Source organism: Exophiala aquamarina, assembly GCF_000709125.1.
Source record: "Exophiala aquamarina CBS 119918 chromosome Unknown aczIA-supercont1.3, whole genome shotgun sequence".
Lineage (NCBI taxonomy): Eukaryota > Fungi > Ascomycota > Eurotiomycetes > Chaetothyriales > Herpotrichiellaceae > Exophiala > Exophiala aquamarina.
The window spans coordinates 2385837-2413664 of record NW_013550585.1 but is presented as its reverse complement, the minus strand read 5'-3'; the positions used below and the strand labels follow the sequence as shown (position 1 = coordinate 2413664).

General features: G+C 51.3%; 10 protein-coding genes across 10 annotated transcripts; 5 read left to right on the top strand and 5 right to left on the bottom strand.

The window, feature by feature from the left end:
* Positions 1–1433: 1433 nt before the first annotated feature.
* Positions 1434–2033, top strand: A1O9_04472 (uncharacterized protein; the record flags this gene model as incomplete). The annotated part of the gene is made up of 1 exon (XM_013406762.1): positions 1434–2033. One exon carries the CDS (start codon positions 1434–1436, stop codon positions 2031–2033), a length of 600 nt encoding a protein of 199 aa, XP_013262216.1.
* A 639-nt stretch (positions 2034–2672) lies between these two features.
* Positions 2673–4015, top strand: A1O9_04471 (uncharacterized protein; the record flags this gene model as incomplete). The annotated part of the gene is made up of 5 exons (XM_013406761.1): positions 2673–2989; positions 3112–3328; positions 3388–3522; positions 3577–3685; positions 3795–4015. The coding sequence occupies 5 exons, from the start codon at positions 2673–2675 to the stop codon at positions 4013–4015; spliced, it is 999 nt and encodes a 332-aa protein (XP_013262215.1).
* A 1295-nt stretch (positions 4016–5310) lies between these two features.
* Positions 5311–6940, top strand: A1O9_04470 (uncharacterized protein; the record flags this gene model as incomplete). The annotated part of the gene is made up of 4 exons (XM_013406760.1): positions 5311–5509; positions 5554–5921; positions 5975–6151; positions 6212–6940. The coding sequence occupies 4 exons, from the start codon at positions 5311–5313 to the stop codon at positions 6938–6940; spliced, it is 1473 nt and encodes a 490-aa protein (XP_013262214.1).
* A 517-nt stretch (positions 6941–7457) lies between these two features.
* On the bottom strand, positions 7458–9053 carry A1O9_04469 (oligosaccharyl transferase complex subunit OST4; the record flags this gene model as incomplete). Its single annotated transcript, XM_013406759.1, has 2 exons — positions 7458–8619; positions 8713–9053. 2 exons carry the CDS (start codon positions 9051–9053, stop codon positions 7458–7460), a joined length of 1503 nt encoding a protein of 500 aa, XP_013262213.1.
* A 325-nt stretch (positions 9054–9378) lies between these two features.
* Positions 9379–10283, top strand: A1O9_04468 (NADH-ubiquinone oxidoreductase 24 kDa subunit, mitochondrial; the record flags this gene model as incomplete). The annotated part of the gene is made up of 2 exons (XM_013406758.1): positions 9379–9510; positions 9603–10283. 2 exons carry the CDS (start codon positions 9379–9381, stop codon positions 10281–10283), a joined length of 813 nt encoding a protein of 270 aa, XP_013262212.1.
* A 1026-nt stretch (positions 10284–11309) lies between these two features.
* A1O9_04467 (uncharacterized protein) lies at positions 11310–12869 on the bottom strand (the record flags this gene model as incomplete). The annotated part of the gene is made up of 1 exon (XM_013406757.1): positions 11310–12869. A coding segment is annotated over one exon (1560 nt), but the record flags the coding sequence as incomplete, so codon positions are not given.
* Positions 12870–14518: 1649 nt separating this feature from the next.
* Positions 14519–17009, top strand: A1O9_04466 (uncharacterized protein; the record flags this gene model as incomplete). Its single annotated transcript, XM_013406756.1, has 2 exons — positions 14519–14523; positions 14591–17009. The coding sequence occupies 2 exons, from the start codon at positions 14519–14521 to the stop codon at positions 17007–17009; spliced, it is 2424 nt and encodes an 807-aa protein (XP_013262210.1).
* Positions 17010–17702: 693 nt separating this feature from the next.
* On the bottom strand, positions 17703–20409 carry A1O9_04465 (uncharacterized protein; the record flags this gene model as incomplete). The annotated part of the gene is made up of 2 exons (XM_013406755.1): positions 17703–19619; positions 19675–20409. 2 exons carry the CDS (start codon positions 20407–20409, stop codon positions 17703–17705), a joined length of 2652 nt encoding a protein of 883 aa, XP_013262209.1.
* A 268-nt stretch (positions 20410–20677) lies between these two features.
* A1O9_04464 (uncharacterized protein) lies at positions 20678–22038 on the bottom strand (the record flags this gene model as incomplete). Its single annotated transcript, XM_013406754.1, has 3 exons — positions 20678–21685; positions 21739–21892; positions 21950–22038. The coding sequence occupies 3 exons, from the start codon at positions 22036–22038 to the stop codon at positions 20678–20680; spliced, it is 1251 nt and encodes a 416-aa protein (XP_013262208.1).
* A 461-nt stretch (positions 22039–22499) lies between these two features.
* On the bottom strand, positions 22500–27171 carry A1O9_04463 (uncharacterized protein; the record flags this gene model as incomplete). Its single annotated transcript, XM_013406753.1, has 6 exons — positions 22500–23051; positions 23100–23815; positions 23864–24384; positions 24463–26903; positions 26958–27089; positions 27160–27171. 6 exons carry the CDS (start codon positions 27169–27171, stop codon positions 22500–22502), a joined length of 4374 nt encoding a protein of 1457 aa, XP_013262207.1.
* Positions 27172–27828: the final 657 nt, after the last annotated feature.

Genomic DNA, 27828 nt, shown 5'->3' with positions numbered 1-27828 from the left:
AAATCCAAGTTCACGGAAAGTGGGTCTGGGTACCCAATGATAGGACACTGCCGAATACTCGGATGCTTCATTCGATACCACACGCAATTGGGGATGATAGTCCAGTAGCAGAGCTGCAAGCTGTCCAATCTCTTGCAGAGCTGTCGTCCACTCCAAGGACAACCAGAAGTTCGGAAGAAGAGCATGTCGCGAGCTTCGTCCTTGCGGAGTTGGATGGTTCTCAGCCGCCTCCTGGTGACCAAGGGAGGGAAGCGGCTGATAGAAGGTGAGCGATGGCGAGAGTCCAGTGCGCATGGCGTGGATTGATCACGTCTTGGCAGATGAACTGCGAACTAGAGTGACCTTTAGGATAGCGATAAGCTGTTGGTGGTATTTGCCCGCGGCTATGCCGTCGACGTGGCTACCGACGTTCCAGTCTTTTCGGCTGTGGTCCTACAAAAGGCCCAAACGGCAGCGGCACGGCGATAGAACGTCCAAACTGAGGTTTCGGAGCCATCCAGGCTAGAGGAGGGACCGGGAGACCACTAACCTCTCGGGAACGCCTCAGCAAGGGTTTCCAGCCCCGTGGGGAGGCTTTTCAGGTTGACCCGGTGATTGTCTTGAGCGAGCATCTAGGCACCGGAGAGAGGGGGAGTAGAATGAATATCATTCATTTGGCGATGACAGGCAAGTGGATAGACGAATAATTGGACCCTGAGTAGTAGGCACAGATCCTGGACCCCTTGGCCTTACGCTGTCCGGATCGCAATGTTTTCGGGTGCACGAGAGATGGTGCGGGTCAAACAACGCCGACCATGTAGCTCTCATTGTTAGATGAACGAGAAGTCATCAACAGTCTGGTATTCCTCTCGCCCACCTCTGGAGGACCTGAAAAAGTGAACCAGTCTTCGCTTGACTTTCCTTTGATAGCCACGCAGGTGGTAGGATAAAGGATCATTCAATAAAGCAATCAATGCGACTGATGGCAAAATCATTTTAAGCAGGACCCGCTACCATCCAGCCAGCATTAGCGTCCGGGTGCGTGCATCAACTTACGCTGTAGCCAATGATGAGGGACAAAGATGGCAGTTTGTCGTTTTCCTATGCAGACACCCCTATTTATTTCTCTCACTCACAAGGCCGTCCCGAATCTCACTTCTCTTCTTTAACAGACACGCAGAGCAACCGCTTGTCATGGTTCAAATCACCGTACTAATTAGTAATGACAAGAAGATCGCGCCCTGGGGCTCGGGGGATTCGGAGAGTCAGCACTGGATGTTTGACATGCAAGTGAGTTGGCCCCGGCCGTAACCAGTTGAATCAGTCTTAAATATTGCCTTAGAACCAGGCATAAGAAATGCGACGAGGCCAGGCCAGCTTGCTCAACCTGCATCGGAGCAGGCTGGAAATGTGACTTCGTCTCTTCGTCCCCTTCTATAGCACCGCAGTACGCGATGGCTCCGCCTGTCCATAGTCTACACTACCCTTCCGCCAAGCCTTTATTAGAAGACGAACATGCGCACATGGAGTACTTCCAGGTCGTTTGTGCAGGGGAGTTTTCTTTATTTTTCGAGATTCCGGCATGGGAAACCATCATCCTCCAGGGCACTCTTATCGAACCAGCATTGCATCATGCGGCCCTAGCAATCGGAGCATTGACCAGCAGTCGTTACCATCCTGAGATATGGCAAACGGCCTCAGCGATCGTGTTCTCAATTCGGCACTATGGCTTGGCCATCCAGGATCTCCACCGTCGGCTTAATGGATCTTCCTCAAGTCTAGAGCTTGCCATCGTAACGAGCATTCTCTTCAGCTACATCGAGTTTCTGCTAGGATTCGATAGCCGGGTCAAGATGCATATACAGGCTGGATGTGCAATTCTTGGGGAGCTCTCTATTCGGCGTTACCAGAGACTCGTCGTTTCTACTCAGGCTGGATCAAGCTGCCTGGTTGGTAGTTTGTCTACTAGGTATGATCTACTTGCCAGTGCCATGTTTCAGCTGACTGCGCAAGTCAACTGCTATGTGGCATCTCAGTTGAACGGCAAAAATTGATAAATAATAATCTTTCTATAATGAATAGCTGAGGCCGACTAAATGAAGAGTCTTTTACATTGCAGCAAAGCCAAACCGAAAAGAACCGGCAAACGATCAGAAATTGCAGGCGTGGGCACAACCCTAACGCAGATATAACACAAACATCGGTGTACTTCCAACTTAGATGTTTGTATGACAGTAAAACCTTGGAAGGCATCAAAGCCAATGAGAGAATTCAGAGCGCAGCAAAAGTTTCTTCTCAAGCATCGTGCTGCAGCCTCGGTGGGTGAAGGAATAGCAACGTCTTAATAGCTAAAAGTGGGTCGAAACCCATGCTCGTCATGATGTTGGTGCTCTGCCATGTTACGCTGAAGCCAATAGCTGTAGGCTGAGTGACACCTAATTGTCTTAGCGAGTCTAAGCCTGGCATCCCAGGATATCAAAGGTCGAATGAATTGCTTCCCTCAGTCTTAAAATTAGGGGAGTTAGGTGCCTATATCTAGAATAATGAGCTGGGAATGCCCAAAGATCCTTCTATTAGACATATAATGACTCTTCATCTACCGGACTAAATATATAAACGAGAGTTCCCTCTCGCATTCGTCAGGAACTCATGATATGAACACTTTGCATGACACGCAACAAGTATAACCAACCATGGCCTTCCCTCGCTCAACCTTCACCACCACGCGCACATTTACATACTCTTACATCCATATCCTGCCTCAATCTCCCAACACTCAATACATTCTCTTCCTCCACGGCTTCCCCTCCACCTCTCATGACTGGCGTCATCAGATCTCCTTCTTCGTAGCAAAGGGTTATGGAATCCTAGCTCCGGACTTACTTGGGTTCGGGGACACGTCAAAGCCGCGTGACTTAGAGATGTATAGGGGTAAACGTATGGCGAGCGACATTGTCGAGATCATGGTCTCAGAAGGCGTCGGCATGGTGATCGGCGTGGCGCATGATTGGTATGTATCGCGATTCATTCTGTCATTCTGCCTGTTGTTGCATTCATGCGGTTTGTCAATGAAAGGAGAATCAGAGGGCGTGCCAAGTTGGCGTGCAGCTATGCTCATGCTTCTTCCACCAGGGGTTCATTCCTCTTGTCACGCCTGGCGAACTATCATCCAGAGCGCTTTTCGGCCTATGCTTTCATCGACCACGGATACATCGCCCCTGGCCACAGCCTCACCACCGCGCGGATACAACAAATCAACAGTTCGGTGCAAACGAACCTCGGGTTTTCGATCTTTGGGTATTTCCTATTTTTTGACGATGAGGATGCTGCAAAGCTCCTAGATGAGCATGTAAGTTCTTTCCAAACTCTGCAAGTTTCTGACTCGCCAAAAAATTGATCACACTGCAGTCTAAGTCCGTGGAGTCGCTCTTCTTCACGACCGAAAATGAGATCAAAAAGAAATATCAAGGCGCCCCTGGCGGTCTCCGCACTTGGTTGACCGAGGGCAAGACTCTGGACTTGCCCGCCTATCTGACTTCAGAAGTAATATATCTAGCTCTGATGTATGGGGTGTCCAGATTAGCTTACACGGATCAGGACCATAGACATTATCAATACGCCTTCTCTGTTGAGAAAGGTGGCTATGGCCCTGGATCCAACTGGTACAAGGCTAGTCTGCGTAACATCAATGACGAAGATGAGAAGGGTATGCACCACTGTGCCCTGAGTCCCCCTTTCTTTCTCATTCAATCCCTTCGTCTGAAACTGATCCACTATCGCCTACAAATTTCGCATCCTTCTAATGTGCAAGCCAGAAATTCCCACGCTCGCCCGCACCTTGACACACCCAACTTTGCTGATCGCCTCTACCAGCTACTTCATCACTGTCACGGTCAATTTTGCGGAGCAGATGCGGCCACTCGTCCCTGATCTCAGAGTTGAGAACGTGAATGGGGGACATTGGCTGCAGTTGGAGAAGGCGGACGAAGTCAACAAAATCCTGGAGGGGTTTATGGAAGAGAAGCGGCTGGTTTAAGATATGAGTGGGCGAAATTGACAGCTTGTGATGCGGAGCTACCAGACAGATCCAACAGTTGCTGTACAGTAAACCGTTTTCTAGTAAGTCTAAAAGATGTCTACATTTCGGGCCTACGTTCATCTTTATCAATTCTGCCGACGACACGGTACACCACCCGTGTTCAGAAATGGCTACGAAATACTAGATAGTAAGGAAACTAGCACCGGTGAGATTTGAGGTGATGTATTATCATACGTCAGAAATCGTGCCGAGGGTATACAGGACTGTTAAGACTTGAATCTCAATGGAGTGTTTGGGTCTTATCGTTCACTCATAAGTGGGGCAAGCGTAGTGACGATGCTAGAACTTACATAGCTGTGGTATAGTAGACGGGAATAGTATTCAAGTGATCCTACTGGTAGGGTATGATTATTACCGAAGTCGGCTACAGATCGCTCCAAGGCGTGGGCTGATCCTAATGATATGTGGAGCCTCGTAAGGACTTCCAGGTTGAGAATACTGTGCGATGATCTCGGAGTCCTCAGGAAGCATCCTACTTGCACTTGTACCCTTGCGATCTGAGAGTAATAAGCTTGCGGCTGCTGGGAGGCCTCAAAGCTTGGGTCTCGTCTGGCCCTACCACAAACAGGAGTAATCGGCGCCGCGAGCGACCAAAGGCGCGGCTTAGCGTTGTACTTATTGCACAGTTCGCGAATGTTTCGTCTTGCATCAAACTGCGTTGCCTTCCCACGACCCTGTCACAAGGGCAGCTGAAAACGATCTCAGACTGGGTTGTTTCGACACAAGAGCTCATCAACCACACCATTCGGTCCCGAATGGTTCTTTTGTGCGAACACAGGCTCATTCGCCGAGCACAGCCATAGATCGACAGCGTCAGTCCCAGCGTCAGTCCCAGCGTAGGTTCCTTGAGTTGATTCAGCCCTCGTTGTAGGCCTGAACTTTACCTTTCAAGTACCCTTCGCGAGCCCATTAAGAAATAAAAGCGCGGTCGAAGCCACGGGAAGCAGAACCAGTTAGCGTACGTAGTTGGCAGTCGTTTCGAAGTGCAGCAGCCACATCGGACAAAGAGACCCAATTCAACAGGTTAGCCTTAGCCATGCCGAACATTGGGAGACCCAGCCGTGACTGCCATCTTTGTCGCCACAGAAGGGTTAAGGTAGACATCCATTCGACCAAAGCAAGGAGGGAACCTTGTTGACAATCGATACTAGTGCGACCTGGGTCAACCTGAGTGCACCAGGTGCCTACGCATAGGAAGGAGATGCCCAGGCTACCGGGACGAGTTTGAGCTCATGTTTCGCGTCGAGAGTCCCTCCTCATTCGCAGATGGAGTAAAGCGAGACGGCCGACGCAAGCGCAGAACGCCTGCAGACGAGTCGACTTCCCGTCGTCCGTCCTCAGACTCGGCAATGACCACTGGCAACGATCTCTCTGGAATTTCGTCCAATAGCGCAGCACGTCGATCTCTAACAAGGAGCCCCCTCGATGAATGTATGTAAGCCACCGTGGAGTGGATTGCAAGCTGATTCAAACAGATGTCGTTAACTTTATCGGGTGGTACCTCTCTCGCTCCACTCAATTGTCTGAATGCTGGGACGACCACGCGATGGTCCTTGGTTTCAGTACCGTCTCCTGCGCTCAGAGGCACCCCGATATTAAAGGGCTTTTGGTCCCACTGCAAGATATGATCCGCGACGCCACACCCGACTCTGCAGTTATACTCACTTGTCAGGCCATTGGCAACGCGTTCCTGACCAGCAAAGTCAGCAGCGTAGAGGCTTGGTCCAAGCGGAGAGCAGCGTACGGAAGGGCGTTGACCGCTACCAATGCAGCCCTCCAAGACCCGATCCTGCAAGTAGAAGATCAGACCCTGGCAGCCGTCTGGCTGTTGGGAATATATGAGGTGAGCCCCCCAACAAGAATTCACTAGTCCAGCAGCTAACCAGGTGCCTGGAGCTCATTGCATCGCCAGCTGGAGGCTCTCCACCTATAGGGTATGCGCCGCAGAACCATGGATCCGAACCGTGGATGGTGCACACCCAGGGATTGGCAACCTTGTTGCGTCTACGGGGTACATCTCAATTTACCTCCCCAACAGCACGGGCGCTGTTCTGGCTTGTGTACAACACAGTGGTAGGTAATCAATCCAAAAGTAGACCATCGGGTGTGGCCCGTCGCTAACAGCGTCTACAGCAAATTAGGTGCTTCATCGCTGGCATAGCATCGCCTCCTGAATCCACGACTTGGTTCCAGGTCTTGGAGCAGGACTTGAGGGTCCAAGAATCGGCCACGTTCCGTATCTGCGTCTATGGCCATCGGACGAGTACCCTCTGTGCCAAAGTCCGTCAATTCCTGCTTCACGGCTCCAGTCGTTCTTCCAACACTGCAGCCGAGCTACTGGCTGAAGCGAATCAGCTTGAGTTGGAGATGAGACAATCATGGGAAGATGATGGCGAAGAATTTGATGCCGAGGGACCCAGGGATGGCTATAGTCTTCGCCAACTGGCTTGTCGAACATTCTTCTACAGCTTCCGGCTCAAATTCCAGCTAACTCTGGTGGAGCTGCTGAGCAAAGTTCGGGTCGAGACGCATGAGTCTGAGTCCGCCCTACTGCAAAGCCAGCTGCAGCTCCGGATCGCGAACGTACAGAATGCTGCGGACGAGATCCTCGCTTGTGTGTCGGTGGTGTTCTCGACAGAGGTCGCTCCAAGGACCACTGGCCGATTGCGGCCGAGGCTGTGGACAGACGGAGTACGCATGCTTTGGCCCTTGCGGTTGATCGCGCTCTGGAGAGGTCCAAGGGAAGACCAGACAGTGGTTGCGAGGAAGTTACTTTATCAAATGAGAGAAGAGCTGGGCATTCGACACGATTCGGTTCCAGTGCTCCCCTCGGCGTCCTTGCTTGTGCCTGTGACCAGTTGATGGATGAATTTCCAGTGGGGATTGATGCCGGGCATCGTCAGAATACCCACTTGGGTTGTGATGGCAGCAAACAAGCCGGTCATACAATGGACCTAGAGAGGGCAATCAAAAGGTTTGAGAATATCTATCGCGCGTTTGAGTGTTGCGACTGACTTGGATTCGAGCAATGAACTGTGCTTCCAAATCGAACTGCTGGGTATCGTGGCGGCCTGAGAATATTCAATTCCTTGTAACCGAAAGGTCAAGGGCGGCTTTTCCGGTCCCGCGTGAATGTCTTCTGAACGTTTACCTGCAGTGTACACCAGTTACAAACCGTAGTCCGATGTCTCACCCAAAGGAAATTCAAAGCGCTATTGAGAGAGAGGCAGTGGAACGAATGTGCTCACGTCGAGGCCGGAGTAACTTTTCAGATTGATATTCCTTATCCCGCTCTCTAGTTTCCCAGGGAAAATAATAATTCTACATCAACATTGAAAGAAGGATGCGCTTGTAAAAGCAAACGTGCGGCAGCAGCCTTTTATCTCTTCTTCTTCCCAATACTCGTATCCACCGTACTGATAGCCCACGCGACCACGAACACCACGATCGCGCCGCCAAATATCGTCAGTGGCTTTCGGAATGCTGCGGCAAATGGATATTCGTACGTGACCAGCACGGTGACATCTCTTGACTCATCAACGACATTCCTTGCCGATAAACTCAATTTCGTTCTTCCAAGAGTATCCATGAATGTCTTATGGAGACCGTACTCAGCATGAAGTAGAGGCACACCGGTGCCACCATGGGTCTGATATTTTACATTCGTTGCACCTTCGGGAAGCAGCACCGAGAATTCAAGGCGCTCATACTGTATTCCTTCTTGCAGCTTCGGTCCTTCAATCAGGGGCACTGATAGTATGTAAGTGTCACCCGGGGTCTTCAATTTGCGCAGGAACGACGATAGTGCGTTGTTCCAGCCAATTCGGAAACTATATTTCCATCCCCCAAATAGGGGGTATCGTGGTTTCAGCTCGAGGCTGGCCTCGCGGACGTTGTTTGGCCTGAATCTGGAGGTTGACACATTGCCGATGTCGTCTGTAAAATACGGATCCACACTTCCTGGTTTCAATGGTACCTTCAATTCTCGCAGTGCGGAAGTGCTTCCCTGCCCAGCATTGATATAGAAGTTCTGCGTGCCCCAAGTGACGCGAGAGAAGTGGTTTGCAAGCGAAGCACCGTCATGACGTAGCCAGTATCTTTCCTCGGTCGCGAGATTGCCACCCCAGTGTGAGACTTCAATATCTCTTTCTAACAGACTGGCAACCAAGAGCGGCTTGTTGAACTCGTAGCGTACGCTGACAGGGTAGGTCGTTCCGGGTGGAATCTTGGCTGTATCGTACGTTCCATATGTGAATGAAGAACCCTGTTTTTCAGGATCCGCCGAGGAGGTCAACCCTTCAGTCTTCGTATACTCGGGAACATCTGAAGAGGGAAACTTGACCTTGGTCTTTTGCTTTAGGGTCTTGTAAACAGAGGGGAGATAGGCCGAGAAATCGTAGGCGAGGTATTGCTTCTCGTCTTGTTTAATCGAGGCAGGAAGGGGCGTCAAGGCACCGAGAATGTTGAAAGATATCGACAGGGTAATTTTTGCTTTTGGTGCGAGTGGTTCAGGGAAGTGAATGACATAGTATTGGGTAGGACTATCCCGCATCAACACTTCGGATATTTCGCAATAGTTCGGGCTGTCTTTGACTTACTATGAGTGCTTCCCATCCTCATCAAGCACGCTAGACAAAGCGGCTATATTGGATTCCAGTGGCCCTCGCTCAGCATTCTGCTTATCCCGGGCGTCGAAACCGCTAATCTTGCCAATCAGGTCGTATTCGAAAGGTACATAGTATTCCGACTGTGGAGCCTTGTCTGTGTTCGTGACCAGGACATTGACCGTCTCCCGGACGTACCCCTTGTCCAGGTTGATTGTCCTGACAACGTTGGTGTTCTCGAGGACTGCGGCAGGCTTGAAATCACTTTTGAGTATCTGTTCTGTCTGTTGTCGGACAGTAAGGTTGGACTCGGCTGTCGTGAGGCTGAACAGGAGGGCGAGAGCCGTACCTACCGCGGATGAGAACCTCATCCTTGAGAGCTGGTGGTGACAAGACAGTCGTGCGTTACTCCGTACCTTGTCTATAAATGAAGCCAGCGTGGAGAAACAGCCCTCAAGGTGCATCGCATATGCGGAGTTTCCAATTCGGGCCCTGACAAAATACTGTCAATCATAAAGACCACTGAGCATTACGGTAGCGTATACTGCGCCTCGGTTCACCTTCCCCAGATTCCCTACTGACATTTGACTCACCCTGATTGGTAGGAGAGCTTGTAGACAAACGACACTGAACGACGCAATTGAACCGAGTTCACCAGCTGGAACTCGTCGACACGAACTCGAGCACAAAGCCAGCATGGCGTCGAAACTCGTGCCCCAGCTGATGCGCACGGCATCTCGGAGCACAGCCAAAGCTCCTCGACGACAACCATTCCAACCCAAACAATTCTCCTCCACCCCCCAATCACGGAGTGAGACCCTCTCAGTGGTAAGTCTTGGGAGGACGGGAACAACTGAAGAGAGAGACAGAGAGACAGAGAGACAGAGGAGAATGGAGGCTAACACCGAGTGCGGGACTAGCATCGCGACACCTCATACAACAACCCCTCGATCCCCTTCAAATTCAACGAGACGAACCTGCGGCTGATCGACGAGATCCTCAAACGATACCCACCCCAATACAAGAAAGCGGCGGTGATGCCGCTGTTGGACCTGGGCCAGCGCCAGCACGGCTTCACGTCGATCTCGGTGATGAACGAGGTGGCGCGGATGCTGGAGATGCCACCCATGAGAGTCTACGAGGTGGCGACCTTCTACACGATGTACAACCGGACGCCCGTGGGCAAATACTTCGTGCAGGTGTGCACGACGACGCCGTGCATGCTGGGCGGCTGCGGCAGCGACAAGATCATGAAGGCGTGCGAGGAGTTCCTTGGCATTCATAGCGGGCAGATGACCGAGGACAAGATCTTCAGCTTGCTGGAGGTCGAGTGTTTGGGTGCTTGCGTCAATGCCCCGATGGTGCAGATCAATGACGACTACTATGAGGATCTGACCCCCGAGACTACGGTGAAGTTGCTGCAGGCATTGAAGGATAGTGTCACTGTAAGTGGATTCGATATGAGCAAGGTGCCGCGACCCGGTCCCCAGGTTTACGAAGGTCACCAGAGGGAGACCTGTGAGCCGAGGAAGGGCAAGACCTCTCTGATGGGCGAGCCGTATCATAGCAGGGATGTTATGAGAGCTGATGGAGAGCTGTGATTGATAGGAGGAAGCAATGAATCAAGCCACATATATCAAGGGGACTTTTGGAGGTGGAGCACACAAGACACCTGCAAAAGGAAGCCGTGGGACGGTGCAAGGCATTTGATACGTTCCAGAGCAGTGCCTTGGGACCAAACCAACTGCCTGCCGTTCGCCGTGTTTTGTAAATATTAGAGGGCGACCTTTAACTAAAGGAAGGCCAAAAGAACAGAGACTTGAGGAAATAAGACCCCAAAAAGCCAATCAGTCACATGCTCTATGCCTCTCCTGCCATTCCTACGTTACCTGGCTGCAAGAACGATTTTGCATTAAATGCGCACGCGTACACTGATGCCAACCGACCATTTCTCAGTCCCTACAATGCACAATTTCGTTCGGGTCCTTGAGAAAAGTCCTTCAAACCCAAACATGGGCTCATTTCTTGCTGTTCGCGCTTCATGATTCTTATGAGCCCGCGCATTCATTCCGTTTGCTGGTGCGCATTCCCAACTTTCAAACTCTGGAGGCTCACATGTGAACCATCAGAGCCCACATTCTGAAGGTAGCAAGTGTCATCATTTCCAAGGGATATTTTCAGCAGGCGTTACGAGTGAAGATATGGATACTCTACTACCGACAGTATTCCAGACCATCGAGCCCCAATTGGGATCTGACTGGGTCCAGTCTCGGAGAGTAGGTCCCAGCAGAGCCAAGCAATTCTACCGCAGAGGTGTATCGGTCTCTTGGGTTTTCTAATTTCTGATGATAAAGCTGACAAAGCCTGGCGAAATCGGAGTGTGTCGATTACCACGTATTCAGAGGGTGGACGGGTGATGCAACCAGTGGAGTGGAGTAGAAAGGAGGCATCGCTGTGTATGATGTTGAGGCGTTTTGTACATAGGGGTCGCCCCAATGCGCGTAGGTTGACTTTAATGTCTTTTTGATTTTCTTCTTCTTGTTGACCGGGTCAACCGCAGGCGAGCTTTCACCTACATCAGAGCTTTGAAGTTCTGGCTCGACGACGACTAGAGCTCCACTGTCGAAGGGCTCCCCCCAGCCTTCCTGTACGAATTCGCTCGTTATTGATTGGACATCGTCTTCGGTTGCAGATGGTGGGTCTGCCTCACCAGGCGCGGGGGCTCCAAAGACGGGGACAGTCAATTGCCAGTCCATGGGGTCACCACCCATTCGACTAGCATAGATCATGGTCCACGTAATATCTCCCTCCCATTCTTTACCGTTTGCTGGCTTTCCCACGTCACTCTGGTTGGCTTGGATTGCAAGCGGTTCAAGTGGACACAGTGGAATGTGTTTGTCGACAATATATCGTTCGACCTTGGCCTTCAACCTGTCCTCACTGACGCTGTCTTTAGCCACAAACCAATGTTGACGTCCTCCATTCGTAAGCCAGCCACTGAAAGACACATGGGATAGTTTTAATTGATTCTTGAAATATTTCATCAATGAAACCCAACACTCACGACGGTCTTCAGCACCCAAGAGGGTGATGTTGGACAGTTCTAGCCGTCGCAACGTGGCCGCATGAATCTTGAGGAAATGAATGAGATCCTCGGAATGACAGATGCAAGCTTCAATGGTCAAATTTTCGAGTCTAGGAAGCAATGGTCGAGACAGCCAAGCGCCAGTCGAGCTTTCTAGTAGGATGCTTAACTCGGAGGAGAGCTCGTCATCGGGATACTGATACCGGGTGGTTGTGTAGTCGGTCAAGCGTAGCGTCAAAGTCTTGAGCTTTCTGGCGCATTTCAGAAGAGACTGGATACAATCGAGGTGACAGGCGGTGCTCATTAAAGAAGCATTTCGGAAGGAAAGGTCGAGGACGCGAAGGCTATCCATGACCGCCTGGAAGATGCAGAGTTGTTGATAGGCAGCCGAAGACTTCATGGGGACCACGCCAAACAGCGCACGTGCATCAAGATTTTTCGATTTCAAGCTTTGAAGCCGTAAGCCGGCGGAAAAGGCAGCGGTCATGATGCCCTTGGTGTATGAACGACCGTTACTCCCTACCATCTTAGTGAAATTGACTTTCCCTGGGTCGACACGTGATAGTCTGCAAAGTTTTTGGTAGAAGTGAGGAATTTTTGTGACGACGGCATTGGAGTTCTCCTCGTAGTCACGAACTCGAATCTCGCGGGTATTGGGAAGAATTCTCAAGGCCTTGGATAGCATGGCGACTTCCAAAGCCATGTCTTCATAAGGGTAGAATCGACCTTGCGATACACGATCAAGCAAAGCCTCGACGCGAGCCTTATCGTCTGCTGGCCATTGAACACCAGGGTCAGGCGGATAGGTTTTCAGATGAGTGAAGAATTGGCCAAATCGAGCATCGTATACGAGTTTGGTGACATGCCGAGTGACTTTGGAGCGCTTCAATTCCTTGATGAAACCGAGGATGCAGCTGTCATTCGGGACCAAGACGATCTCTCGCCAGAGGTAAGGTTCGGCCATATAAGCTAGGTTCTTGGAAGCCAGGCGGACATTTTTCAGAGTCAGGCGAGGGCATGTCTGAATGATTTGGAGTAATATCTCATTCGGAAGTTCAGGTGGTGGCCGTGGTTGTGGTTGAATGAGGGAATGACCTGAGGATGAAGTCATGGTGAGGCTGGGGGTGGTCGACATGGTCGACGATATGGGTTGACAAGACACGAAGATGTGTCAGGGCAGGAAGAGTCAAGGCGACAATAATGGATTGACGAGGAAGTCAAGTCTGAAGACTCAGAAGTGGCAAGTGCATGGCACAGCCTTCTCCGAAGTCCTGGCTGACCCAGTGACAGATGTAGCGAAGAGGCGGAGAGGCTGCCTTGAGGTCAGGGAGAGTTAGTGCGGTTGCCTGGTTGTGATTCAGTCAATGGCGATGAGTCCGATTAGCAGGACGAAAAGAAGACTGGCGTTGGTACGAGGAGGAAGTGACACTCACATGCAGTTCTACACGCAACTTAACGACCTCGTTATTGATGAGAGTGTGTCACCCATGGAGTCAATAACAGAGGGGACGTTGCGGGTTTGAGGTTGGAGCGGAGATTCGAGAAGCGGATGTACAAGGGCCGTGAAGGGTGCAGAGAAATCAGGACAACAGACCTACGAAGCAACGGTCATAGGATTGACCGATCAAACGGATGATGGTACAGCATTTCTCTACAACGACTGCACTGCATGATATGATGGATACGATGGAACAGCAATCATAGTCAGCTGTCTACCATGCACTTCGGTAATGTACGGAGGAGTGCTTGGTGCTTGGTGCTTGGTACTTGGCACTTGGCACTCCTTACCTTCCTCCAGGCAAGGTAACTTACCTTATCCCTTAAAGCGGCGCGATGTCGTTGCTGGAAAAGGAGCCATGTTTCGTGGGGGAGAGAGTGATGCCAGGAAAGGTGTAACCCGTTTGACTATTGTACAGCAGAGCATTCGGTTGTAGGCGGAAAGCGGGGTTGGCAATCATCCATTGGAAGTTGCCAGCCTTGGTCTTGGGGCAGGGCAGGTGCCACCACGTTTGATGAGAGCAGCCAACCTCAGAGAAACAGAAAAATTACTCGTAGAGTCAGGCTCAGGACATTGAGAAGGGCAAGAAAAAGAAAAGGAACTCCACCTTTATATTTCGCAGGACTAGTGGTCGCACTGACAGAGACAGTATTAGCCTAGTTCACCTTAAGCTCTACTCTTGGAGAGGGTGAGTGCTCCCAACTCCTCGTATCTATCTCTTCCGTTTGCATTGCACTCCGTACTCCGTACTGGCGGTGCCTGTAGGTGCCCACCACCCACCACCCACCACCCAGAGGCCCACTGCCCACTGTTAAGCTGGTTAAACTGGACTTAGAGTTGCGGGGCGGCGAGTTAGCACATGGCTAGCCCTGATAGGCAGGCACGTTCTTCAGCAACCGCTCCCATTGGGCACCAGCCATCAGCATTGAGAAGGAAGCAGGTGCAGAAAACAGAGTGTGCTGCGGCAGCTGCGACTGCCTACCGTGGCAGTGGTAGCAGCATGCGCCGTATTCAGCGACCACCGACCACCTGGACGAGCTCGAAGCTTGATGAACCCTGGACAAATTTGCATCTTGGATCAAAACTTTGCAACTGCATACATATCCCACGTCCTGCACGCCTTTCCCAGACGACTGTCGCTGTTCGACCTCTTTCACGGCTTCACTGGGTCGCCCAAATACTGACAGAGGCCCTCCGGAGCACTAACTCAGAACTCCGGCCAATGTTGTGATTTCGGACTCCATTCCACCAATATGAAGTTCGTTCTCTTTGCACGCAGTCCCCCACTATCCATCACACCAAGGCTAACTCCTCCCTTCTTACAGATTTGGGCAACAGCTTCGCCAGTCCCTTATCAAGGATTACTACTGGCACTACATAGCCTACGATGAACTGAAAGACGCCCTGAAGAAGCCCTACATCTCCGGCAAGAGCGGCGAACGAGAACCCTGGACCGACGATGATGAAGCCGCCTTCATCCAACGCCTCGAAGCCGAGCTCGACAAGGTCTTCACCTTTCAGAAGCTCAAGAGCCAGGAAATAGTCTCTCGCATCAAGGCCAGTGACTCCGAGGTCAAGCAGGTCGTACATCGTCAAGAACAACAGAACTCGAACGACCTCGAGACCGAGACCGACGACGACCTCGAAGCCGACTTTGAGCTGCTGGAGGCTGATTTGAGCGACATCATCGCCGATGTTCATGATCTAGCCAAGTACACCCAATTGAACTATACTGGCTTCCAGAAGATCATCAAGAAACATGACAAGCAAACAAATGTATACTTGCGTCCTTCCTTCGCAACCAGGTTGAAGGCAAAACCTTTCTTCCAAGACAACTACGATGCCTTCATTGTCACTCTCTCAAAGCTCTACGATCTGGTCCGCACACGCGGGAATCCCGTCAAGGGCGACAGCTCTGCCGGAGGTGGCCAACAGAACTTTGTCCGCCAAACAACAAAATATTGGGTACATCCAGACAACATCACCGAGCTGAAGCTCATCATCCTCAAGCATTTGCCCGTCTTGGTCTTTAATCCCAATAAGGAGTTCGAGGAGAAGGATTCCGCCATTTCCTCCATCTACTATGACAATACCGATACTTGGGAACTCTACGAGGGCCGTTTGAAGAAGACCGAGGGTGCTGAGGCAATCCGTCTCCGTTGGTACGGAGGCATGGAGAATGAAACCATCTTTGTTGAGAGAAAAACCCATCGTGAAGATTGGACTGGCGAGAAATCTGTCAAGGCAAGGTTCACACTCAAGGAGAAGAATGTCAATGCCTTCATGAAAGGCGATTTCACTGTCGACGATGCTTTCGCAAAAATGCGCAAGGAGGGTAAGAAGAGCCTCAAAGAAATCGAAGACCTGGAGCAACTGGCCCGCGAAATCCAGTATCGTGTCATCACTCGCAAACTGGTGCCCGTCACTAGGTCTTTCTATCACAGGACTGCGTTTCAGCTTCCCGGTGATGCTCGTGTCCGTATCTCCCTTGATACCGAGCTGACCATGACTCGGGAGGACAATCTGGACGGCAGGCAGAGAGCTGGTAAGAACTGGAGACGAATGGATATCGGTATCGATTGGCCATTCTCTCAGCTACCGTCCCAAGATGTCGAACTCTTCCCCTACGCTGTCCTGGAAGTCAAGTTGCAGACTCAGGCTGGCCAAGAGCCACCTCAATGGGTGCGGGATTTGACTGCAAGCCATCTGGTTGAAGCTGTGCCCAAATTCTCAAAGTTCATCCATGGCACAGCTACCATGTTCCCCAACCGGATAGATCTGCTTCCTTTCTGGATGCCTCAAATGGACGTCGATATTCGTAAACCAATCACGCATCAATTTGGTATTGAAAGACCTGCCAATACAGCAAGCTACTCCACCAGTGATGTTGATGACTCTGAGGATGAGGACTTGGATGACGGCCAAACAACGGGCAGGGCAACACCGCACGTGAATGGCTCGAATGAGAGTGACGAAGGCACTCGACGCCTAAATGCTGCTCGGCGCGCCTTGGATGAACACAGACGCGCTCAGCAATTGGATGACGACCGTGACGCCCAAGGTGCACCCGGGAATACCCTGGACGAGGAAGAGCGTGTCTCAGCCTTACCACTGCCGGACAGTGAATATATTTACGACTCGGAAGACGACGATTACGGCGCTGTCGCCGACGAACTCGAGGAAGCCCGTCGCTCTGGCTCGTGGAAGTTCTATCCTTTGGTGCTCAAACACCATGTTCAGAAGGGTAGCAACCTAATGTTCGATGCCCTTCATAAATTGTCGGTGCCGACTACGACACGCTTGCCTCAGAATGGGAGTATCGGTGGCGTCAATCCTCTGGGCGGTCCCGTTGCTACCGTCAAGAGATTCAGAGCACCCAAAGGAAAGCGCATCCACGTTCCCGTGCGTGTCGAACCGAAAGTTTATTTCGCTGCAGAACGAACCTTCCTTAGTTGGCTCGAGTTCAGCATCATTCTTGGTACCATCGCGGCAACTTTACTCAACTTCGGGGATCAGGCTTCTCTGTATTCGGCCTGGGGCTTCACTATTATGGCGTGTGCTGCATTGCTCTACAGTGTAGCGATATACTGGTTGAGGGTTCAAATGATCAGGAAGAGAAGGGCCAGCATCAGTCGATACTATGATAAATGGGGAACTTCAGCGCTGTGTGCTGGTTTATTTGCTGCAACTGCCGTGAGTTTCTTTTTCAGGATTCGAGAGGATGGATGGTTTAAGAAGCCCTGAGATCATGGAATATCACCTTTCTGGCGGTGGAACAGTTTTGAGGATGGGTTTGGATCAAGTCAATCCGGGTTCTGGGGGGGGGGTTGTTCGATGCGTGCATGATTTCCGGCTGATACTTTGGTTTGATTGATAGGACAGAGGTCCTTCGAGATCCATGTTCGGCACAGGCGGAGGAGGAAGGGGAAGAGAGATAATGTTTCCGGTCCAAAACGGCTATCCCTTCAGCGAGCCGATCAGTGGCTTATCAGTCAATACTTGTTCCGTTGAGGATGCTTACCCACGATCCTCCAGAGCACTCTATCCTGTATAATTGTCTAGCTAGTTAGTTAGGGGTACAAAACTGCTCCCCGAACTCCGAATCATGCCCTGACAGTGACAGACCACGAAATGGGGAAGAAAAGCGCGAGACAAGGCCAGGAAATCCACATATATGGCCCCCAGGTATCCTTTACAAATGCTAGAAATATGGCGCTGCGGCGCCAGCCTGAGTTTGCCATTGACATATTTTCACTACCTAGGTACCTGTAGATGCCTTGTGTGGGATGATGGGTATTTTCACTCATTGGCCTGGCCTGTCTCTAGGATGCCCGCTCTCCGCCCCGAAGGAGATCTCTCTCAGCCAGCTATGATCAACAGGTTCGGCAATGTGGAGGAGAAACGCAATCACAATCATATACACATCCGTGCGTTCCCTTAATCGTCAACGATGTCGTCGTCGTCAAGGTACAGTTTCTCGATCGGCGGAGCAGCGCTGGGCAGGCCAGAATTCAAATCCGCGGACAGCTTCAATCCAAGTGGGCCAGGCTTGACGGGGCTTCCTATAATACCTCTTCGCGAAGGGGAAGAAGGCACGGTGGTAGTCGTCGGTCTTTTCTGCTGCGGCCAGGGATCTTTGGCGTCCAGCCCGTTCTCATAACTCTCTTCTACCTCGGATAGATTGGGCAGGTATGCGTTTGGTTTGAACTGCGTGATCCGATTGAGGGTTTTGACATCTTCTTTTCTCCAAGATCGGATCCGTGTCGTGTATGGGAGGATCTCAAGCGTGAGGACATCTTTGTTGTAGCGTACTTGTTGAGACGGTGGCATTTTGTCGTCGTCTTCGCCATCCTTGCTGATTGAACGGGAGGCCATGAATGCTCTTGACTGCCAGCTCGCGACACCACCATCAACACCATGAATGACGGAGTCAAAGGTTCTTGAGTCTGTATGATCGATGTCCGTGCCATGCACAAACAGCTCGACGAGACTCTCTATCTCCTCGGTGGGCTTCCACAGCCTCAAACTTTGTGGGTAGAACATTTTGAAATTATCGCCTCTCTTGCCACCTGGGACACTCGCTCGGTTGACTGGATAGGGCAGATTGAACAATAACCCTCTCGTCGCAGCGTGGAAGCTTATCTCATCCTGTCTTAGCGTATCGGAACTCCCTGACTGCAGATTTGACTGAATGAAACCGGCATTAGGATTGTTGTTCGCACGTCGATAGGGCCGAGAGTCAGGATTGAGTATATCACTAGTTGATAATGCGTCTGAACATCCATCAAAAGCTGGCTCGAAAGTGTCACCATTGCATGAGAGAATGTAGTTCTCATGCAGAGTCGAAATGAACGTCTGGATGTCTGTTCCTGTTTCGTTGAGAAGAACTTCAATATCTACCAGTGAAGCTTTCGGCGAATACAGGTGCATTAGATGGTCCGGTGGTTTGGGCGGTGGCTCAGCCCTAGTATCTTGCACACGAGGGTCTTGTCGTTTATTGTAAACAATCTTGCCCGTAGCATGGAACATGTCGAGTGTAGTTTCTCGGTGGCTGAGTAATTGAAGAGACTTTTTCTCCAGGTCGGTCAAGGTGACAGTCTCTTTATTTCTTGATGTTTTCTTGGACTTCGCTGAGATGGTCCCAGACCATTCCGAACCGTCGCCTGTCCTCACACAGAGAAATTCCAGAGCATTGACTGCACTTCTGACATCACTCATTTCAGCCAGACGCTGCATGATCGCAGGGCCAGGCATCCGTCGTCTCCCTGAATCACGAGCTTCCTTCTTCACAACCAGATCTAGTGCCTTTGTCACAAAAGTTGGAGCGACCGGGTTGAAATCCATGGAGGTGACATAGGCATGGTTCAAAATCTCAGGTCCAAGCAGCCTGTGAGCCGTAAAGCTATCAGCCAACGCCGTAGATGACGATAGTAATGTCTCTGAGATGATAATCACCACGGGCGGTGAGTTGTCACGTTCCGCTTGTTGACCACGTATTGCGATCGGATGGGAATGACTTGGCCGTGCAAGATATCGTAGTAGAACAGATCTAAATGATTGTAGTGTACTGGAACTCCTTGTAATAGTTGCCGGGAACTCTTCGATCAAGAGAATGCGGCCATTAGTGGACTTTTCGGACGGACTTCCAACGTCTTCCCCATTAAAGGTGAGGCCACCAAATTGACCACCTCGATTAAGAAACTCGTCGAATTGTACGGCGATTGAATTGGTTGGACCGGAATCCGCGACCATTGGATTATGCCAGGAAACCAGGTCAAGTGCCATAAGTTTGGCGAGAAGAGACACTGTCGTTGTCTTGCCACTTCCAGCTGGACCTTTCAGGACAAGCAATTTCTACTTGAATTCAGCAAAGGAGCACGCAGTCATTGAACAATATAAGGACACTCACTTGACTATGACGGCCAGTGCATTTCCCCTGCAACCAGCCTTGAACATCAGCAACCTTCTTCTTATGCACAACCAGCTCTTCAAGATTGGCTGGACCATATCGGTCTCCCCAAGGTCGACGACTTTCAGTAAAAGCCTGGTCCTGGTCCTGGTCCTCCACCTTGATCTTGACAGTATCCCTTGGTGCAGGGCCCTTGACAAATCTCTGGGTCGAAGATAGAGAATTGTTACTCAATCCGTTCCTGCTGTTTGCCGGAGCAGGCTTCCGGCTGTCCTGCAGAGATGTATTTGCTTTGTCGGTCCTCAAACCCAGCTCTTGTAGAGTATCGTCCGAGAGGTCATCATCTTCGATAGCGTCGCCTATTTCTCCATTCTGTAGATCTGCGACTATGTCTGGTGTTTCAGACCTCTTCTTCCATCGCTGCTCCTCCGTGGCTTTTGTAAAGAAGGTATGCAGCGACTTGGTCTTCTCTGGCGCTTTTTGCGCCCTGGTGTTCTTTTTGGCCTTCGCTGGAGAAGACTTCGGGGAGGGCTTTGGCGCAGGACGTCGAGAAGAACTCTTTCCTTTCCCAGCTCTGGCCGGAGACAGGTCCAGTGATGTTCGTCCGTCGAGGGTGATCTCGCGCTGGACACGAGCATTGACGGGGGATTGGGGAGAGGGCAGCTCCAATTCTTCATCATCGTCTGAGAGAACTATAGTCGACCGGCGTTGCCGTTTGGCAGGTCGGGAAGCCATTTGCGAGCATAATGGACTCCGACGAAGTGGCCGTGAACCCAGCGATTGCCGTGGTGAAAATCGAATTGTCGGTCAAGATGGAGGAGGGCAGTCGTATCTGCAGCTGCATCTGGGTGGACGGGAAACGCGTGGTCACGTGGAAATGCCTGTTCCGCCCTCTATCAAACCTCTTTCGCACTATGCAAGTATCTCTCCAGATGGCTCGTGAGATATCTAGGTCTAGAAAAGGCCAGGCCATGAAGCTAATGCCAAATCTCACCTCCAAGTTCTATCCTCTATTGAACATGCCATCCACCAAATTCATCCAAAATCCACGATCATAAAGATTGTCCACCTCACGCATGCTCTGGATCCTTTCCCACCGCTCATCCGGCACATCAGTCACCTCGCTATCATCCTGGATCTGACTGCCCACCTTCTTCAAGGTCGGTTGATCGCCGTCTCTCGTCCTGACCATCCACCACTTGGCTCGGACCTCGCGGGGCCATTGCACGAGATCATCCTCAGGCTCCACGTCGGGAGGCAAGCGGGGGTATGTCTCGCGTAGTTTCTGGATCTCTGCTCTCCAGACCACATTGTCCTGGACATCGTCCTTCCAATCTGCCCATTTGGCACTCTCGTTCGTGGTCATTCCGGCCCACATGAGGTAGACATGGTACAGCAGGAAACTGAGGCTGAGCGGGCAGCTCATCGCGCTCAGCATCATGACGGCCCCAATCTGCCAGTCCACACTGATTGCCCAAGCCCACATGTTGGCCCACTGTGACCATGTCAATCTCGTGCTCCATCGCTTCGCCGTCACGCTGCCTCGGGTGAGCGCCGCAGGCACCAATCTCTCCTGCAGCCGCGCATCCAGAAGAGTATAGCCGAGGGTGGCGCCGTAAGCAAGTAGTGCCGTAATGGTTAGCAGCAGGAGATTAAACCAGATGTAATTGTTGCGACCGACGCAGTTGTTGATCCAGATGCAGTGGTGATCCTGCTTCTCGATGCAGGCTTTGCACAGCGAGCAGTGCTTTGACCTCGCAGGCTTGGGAAACCGGCAAGTGCTGCAGTAATATCCAGGGTGGAACAGGCAATAATCATACGGGTAAGCGAGCATCGCCTTTCGATGACTACTGTGTGTAATGTTAGAGCTTGTGGTCGACGACAAGTACAAAAACCAGTAAGGCGCCGCCACGAGAAATGGTATGGGCAAGGCTTGCCATGTGCTGAGCCGACTCCATGCCGATGGGATAAAAAGCAATTCTCCAACTACCTGTAATGTAACAAAGAATACCTGGAAGAACATGGATAAGTGTCGATCGATTTCGGCGATGAAAAACAACTCACAAGCACGATTGGATGAGCGTCATTCAAGAGGTAGTTCCCCGTCCTCGCCAGGCCGCGGGTGAAGCGGCGGCCCGTGATCTTGTCGTCGACATAAATAACGGCATTGGGAACATGATGCCATAGTAGTTTATGTAGAAAGGCGATGGGAGTCCGTCTGTGAACCAAAAAACTGCTCAGCTTGGTTCAGTTCAGCCTAATCAGCCTGACTCACCTAAGAGCGGGAAGCCGTCCAAAAAGAGCAACGAAAACGACAAATGAGATGCTGAGGATGATAATTGCGATGGTTCGTACTATACCCATTGCAGGATCTCGAGGGGCACACGATGCATCAACACCGGTGATATCCTGTCGATGTTGAGATGATAAGTACGGCGTACGTGGGATTGCGGTGGCTGGGGTCAGATTTTGGGTCACAAGCCATTCCCTAATAATTCGTCCTTGAGTCGGAGCCCCATTTCGAAAATAATATTCATTGGAGGAAACAACATTGAAACATTTCTTTTGTATTCACCGTCAGCCACGGATCGACCCGAGTCGTAGCATAACCAGTACAGCATATCTCTCTACCGACGTTGCTATTCAATCGATCGTGTGCGGCGTAAACACATCCATTCCATAGAAGAAACATAGTCGGGCTTCATTAGATGAAACCCAAGGCTCATTGATATCCATTGTGCGCGCCCAACTTGACCCCAATCAAAAGACCACCCCATCCAACCGTCCTATGCCTCGTAACCCCATTGAAATGCTCATTAATATCCCTAGGCATGCATGCTCTTCGTCTTCCGATGTTTCTCTTCGCGACCAGCCTTGGATTTCACCGGGCTGTTATGATGACTTGCCATACCACCGGCATGGTATGTTTCTGTCCGCTGATGTCCAGCTGGTCGTGGGGGATGACTGCCTGATAAGCCATCTGCCTTTGTCTTCTTCTCGCGCTTGAGGACCATTTCGACCCAACCTTTCACAGGCGCCGAGGAGCCTTGCACACCCTTACCGACTACTTGTGCCAATGCCTGCATCCATTCGTCTTTGTCTGCAGTCGAATCGGCATAAAAGTCAATAACCTCACCATTGGCAAATCGGATCCGAAATCCTTCCTCAACGAACATGTATCCTTCTTCCTCCTCGGCAAAACCACTCTTACGACGGCCACCACCCTTCGTAGATGTTTCTTTTTGCACAAGAGAAGACTTGTCATCGATCAATCTGCTAGCCTTGGCAAGATTGATCGTGGCTCGAGGTTGAAGAGTCGTCTCGTGAAAAGCTGTCAACTTGGGTCCTGCAAGTTTGAAAAAGCGGCGTCGCCAGTACTAGTCCACGTCAGTTCAGCTGTACAGGTTTTCATGCGAGAATCTTACCGGGCAGTCTCCACCTTGCTGACTTAGATAACCTTCAAAGCCTCTGATGTTGGCTTGCTGTTGCACCTTCTCTTCAGCCTCGCGAAGTGCACGGATGGCGCCGTTCATGCTCTTAGGCATATCATCATCCTTGGCGCCTCGAGGCTTCGGCACATACAACAGCTGTAGTTCGAGTTTACCGATCTCATACGGTGGCCGTCTTTGCATCTGGACCACTCCCTTCTTGCTTCTGGAGCTGCCCACTTGGACTTCTTCCAGAGCCCATTCATTAAAGCAAGTAATATCCACAGTGTAAGGCCGGCCGTATGTATGCTTTTCGTGCTCGCTGAGAGCCACATAGGCCCGGGCAAATGATCCATCCTTTGCCACCAGCCCCTGAACCAGCTCATACGCCGAGGGTGGGGTGACTGGTCTTCTGACTGCCTGCGCCTCTTGCTGAGCTCTCAACTCCAGCTCTTTCTTCTTCTTAGGAGATCCAAACAGTCTGCCGAAAGCACCCTGCTTCTTAGGGGAGGCTGGTGGTTTTGAAGGTGATTGTGGGCGTTCAACCTTGGGCTCCTCTAATTTCATTTGCAATGTGAGCTGGAACTCAAGGTCATTGAGTACGACAAGCTCAAACTCTTGGCCGATGGGGGCACTGCGTGAGAGTTCCAACCAAGCAGTAGTGACGCAATGAAGCCCGTTGTCCAGTGTCAAGGCAAAATATGTTTGTTCATCTAGAAATCTTTGGTCAATTGAAGTGGGATACTGGAGGTGGTGCTTACGTTGAGGGAAAGGCATCTGCAAGTCTTTGACGCCCACGACCTTCACAAAGAGCCGTCCTCTTTCTGCACCATCTTCCCAGTCCTCTTCTTCACCTAGTTCGTCCTCTGCCACAGCACCAAGGCTTTCTTGGACGTTACTACATTGACCTGGCAGTGGTGGGGCAGGGCCGCTGACTGGTTTTCTTTGACCCAGGGCCTTCTCACCGCCCACACGAATGCTCTTCCTTCTCACCTTGCCATTCCATGGCTCAGCTGTCCAGGTTGGCTGACTGGTTTTACGTGGTGATGCTTGGACCTGATTTGCGGGTGATCTGGGGCTCAGCAGATTAGCATCTCCATCTGTGGGAAGGCCTGGAGAGCGGCATTCATCTTGTGAGGTACGTTCAGTCGCAACCACAATTTTCGTGTTCTGTCGCATGAGATAACCTCGCTGTTGTTTTGGAGATCTATTAGCAAATGAATCTTCTTCAAGAATATAAGAACGGTTTGAACGATTGGCAAAGTTGGTCTGTGGGGGAGACCTTGCGCCACGTGGTTTTGGGAGAACGGGAGCGTTTTCCAATGGGTTTGCCATCCTCATGTTCTTTGCTTCGGGAAACTCATTCGATGGGAAGCGTCCATTGAAGGGGTAGTACAAGCGCTGTAATGAGAGTTCAAACTCTACCTTTTGTGCCTCGACCACACGGTCAAACTCCTTTTCTAGGCCCAACCCGAGGCCATCATCAAGTTCTTCATGGGCAATCTCCAGGGGAACCAAGCTGCTGACCCGCTTAGCATTTACCGGCACTTGGAGCTGTGCTGGCTCCTTCGCTTCGACGGCATTTTGATCTACAGCTTCTGGGGATAATGAGGCCGGGACTTGGTTGTTCTCGGGGAACTCGGTAGAGATTGGTGAGACTGGAGACGCTTCTTTGGGATTGACAATCACTGAGCCACTGTCTGAAGGCGAGATCGATCGATCACTATTAGTATCAGACTTGGATACCTCAGGAAAGTCGTTCACTTGGGTTCGGCCAAACGCTTTGACAGCAACTGAGTGCCGTACGATCGACTCCGGTGTACCAGGACTTCGTTGCTTGAAACTATGTACGACAGGACTCTGTGGTACTACTGACTGCTGAGTGTCCGGGCTATAGGATCGTTGAATCGATTGCCGCAGTGCAGCCAGATCTGGTACGTTAGTGGTGGATAGTGCTGGGATTGGTGGTACCAGCTTTTCTTCCTTCCGGCTCAAATAAGGCGTGAGACCGACATTGAAATCGTTGCCTCCACCGAAATCGGTGAAATCGGGCAAAGACACACGTTCCGAAGTCAGGAACCTTGAATTGATCGCCGTTTGAGGACTCTGAGCTTTTGGTGTATGTTGCCCATCTTCCAGGGCTGGCATTGAGACGGGTAAGCCTGCAACTGACGGCTGGGAATACTGACTTGTCATATCATCATCTTGATTCGCGCTTTGGTCTGACTCTGAGACGATACGGCGATTGTAGGCATCGGGGATTGAGTACAGGTCTTGATCCTCTGGATCTTCCTCTTTGATGTAGGCACTCTGAGCGTGAGCATGTGTGGGATCTTCCATTGATGGAATTGCCACATCCGGATCAAATCTTCTGTTCGTATGAGGACCATCGGTATCGGCGCTGCTCTCACGGCTGTCACAACTGAATTCTCCACGAAGGCCCTGCAGGACAGAAGCGCGAGAAATTTGAGGAGTTGACTCCCTTGACTCCACGAGTTCTGGGCCGGGCTCTCCATGTACAATTACTGAATCCTCTACGCTTGCAGCACGAACTGGGGTCGGCTCTTTGGACCCCAATCTTCTCATGCGACGTTCTCTATCCTGTTCTTGTAGAGCCATAAGTCGCAAACGATCATCCGCAGTCAGTGAACTGGTCGTTCCCATCTTCTGGATGTCGGCTTTGGAAATTGTGGTGGCCATCGGAGGTGTTGGTAGTGATCGTTGTCCAATGCTCATCCGCTCAAATGCTCCTGATAGGCGATCAGATGGTGATTTCTTGTGACCAAGACTCATTGGAGGAAGTGGGGGCAAAGGACGATTCTGGCCATTTGAATCGACCGAGCCCGCGCTCGTCTGGTGTGGGCGGTAGGCCAACGCGCCTGGTTGAGCTGTGGGAGCTGGACTGCCACAGTCGTCATCAAAGACGTCTTCTTCGCCATGTGCGAGATCTTTATTCGCGGTGTCTGGGCTCATGAACCTCCAATCCTCTGGCAGTACGACAGGGGTCTTTTCGGTATCCTCAAGTGATGCATCGAAGCTGTCGTCATGATCCATGGAAGAACCACGTTCAAAGCTGAGGTCCTCATCTTCATCCTCTACAGACTCACAGCTACCTTCCCGAGACTCGGACGCAATGGAGGACGGGGCTGGCGTGGGCTCTTCGTACTCGTTAATCTGGGGTGGTGCTTGGTCAAACGTGACGCTCTTGTGATGACGGTGAAGGCCACGGCCAGCCGGGAGTTGCTTGTTGTGGACATCGTCCTCATCCTCCCAGATACCGGTCTCAGGGTCGAATCCACTTCGTCTAAAGTCTGCGCCAGTCTTTTTGGACAAGGATGACTTGGCAGGTGAAGTGTTCAGCCTGCTTGGAGACAGAGGAGACACAATCTTAGTTGTGGCCGATGCAGCGTCCTCCTGGCTCGCCTTTGCTGTGTACTGCCCGGGTGAACTTTTCGCAGGAGCAAAGTTCTCCTTTCGCAGCGCGTCTGAAGTCCGAATCGGTGATTGCGGTCCAAGCGACTGCACGCTTAGCGGGCGACCATCGAGGATGGTGGGCCTGGAAGGATCGTAGTTGGTGCTTTGTTCGATGGCAAACATACTGCTGTTCTTGACCCGCGAGGCCTTCTTCAGATTCTCAATGGATGACCGTTTGTTGGGGGAAGGAGCGAGAGGATCGAAGATACTGCTATTCTCTCTGGCAGGGGAGTTAGGATCCCGTCCCTGCCAGAAGAGGCGTGGGGAGGCAGCAGAGAATGGGGAAGATCCTGCAGGTGAGGATTCGGAGGTGGTGAACAGTTTGCCCTGCAGTTGTCTCTGTTAGTTGTTTGTAGGAATGGAACAATGCAAACAACGCACCTTTGCTTGAGGGAAACTCGGGGAATTTCTACGGATTGCCATGGGGCTAAGCTCGGACAATGGACGGTTGGTTACTCGGGGCAGCTTGGACGGAGAGCCATTGCTGCCCTTCTGAATGCGTAGAGGTGGGACCTGAACGTGGCGTGGTCAGTCAGTGTCAACAAGGACCAACAGGACGGCTGCGTCAATGTCATCTGCGTACCTCTGAAGCCATGGTAGCTACTCAGGGGGTCCTCGAACAATAGCTTTGTGTTTGGATGAGCTCAGACCATGGATTGGAATGCGCACAGGCGTGAAATGAGGGTCAAGGCAGACGGATTCGAGCCTGGAGTAAGGCAGTCCAGCTGCGCCAGCGATGAGGAGGAGGATGGTGATGGTGATAGCGTACGATTTGGTACTTTGCAGTGAGGCGAATGTGATAGTAAAGACTGTAAGCAAGTGAAGAATGAGTTCAACGGAGATGCGACCGCAAATGAGGCCAACCTGAGGACATCATTCATTTGATCAGTAGTGGAGGTCCTCTAAAGTCGGTTATTATTGTCGTCAGAGCTGGAAATAGGCTAGTGTGCTGGTTGCTATGGCAGCCATTCCTATCCCGCACGTGACGCTTGCCTCCACGCCTGCCTCGGATACCTTAGTGCCACTAAGACTTCACTAGCAGCTATCCGTGCCCAGACCGGCAAGTTAACCGACCCAAAAAATAATTCCTGATGACAGGCTATCGGGGGAAGTCCCCATTCCAGATCAAGTTTCCACCTTGTAGCATCATCTGCAAATGTCTTCCTTGGCCGCAGTATGCCCTGCATGTCGCCTGAGGACCCTGGTATCTCCTGCATATTCACCGTTGTCACAATGGCACGCTCAGAGATCG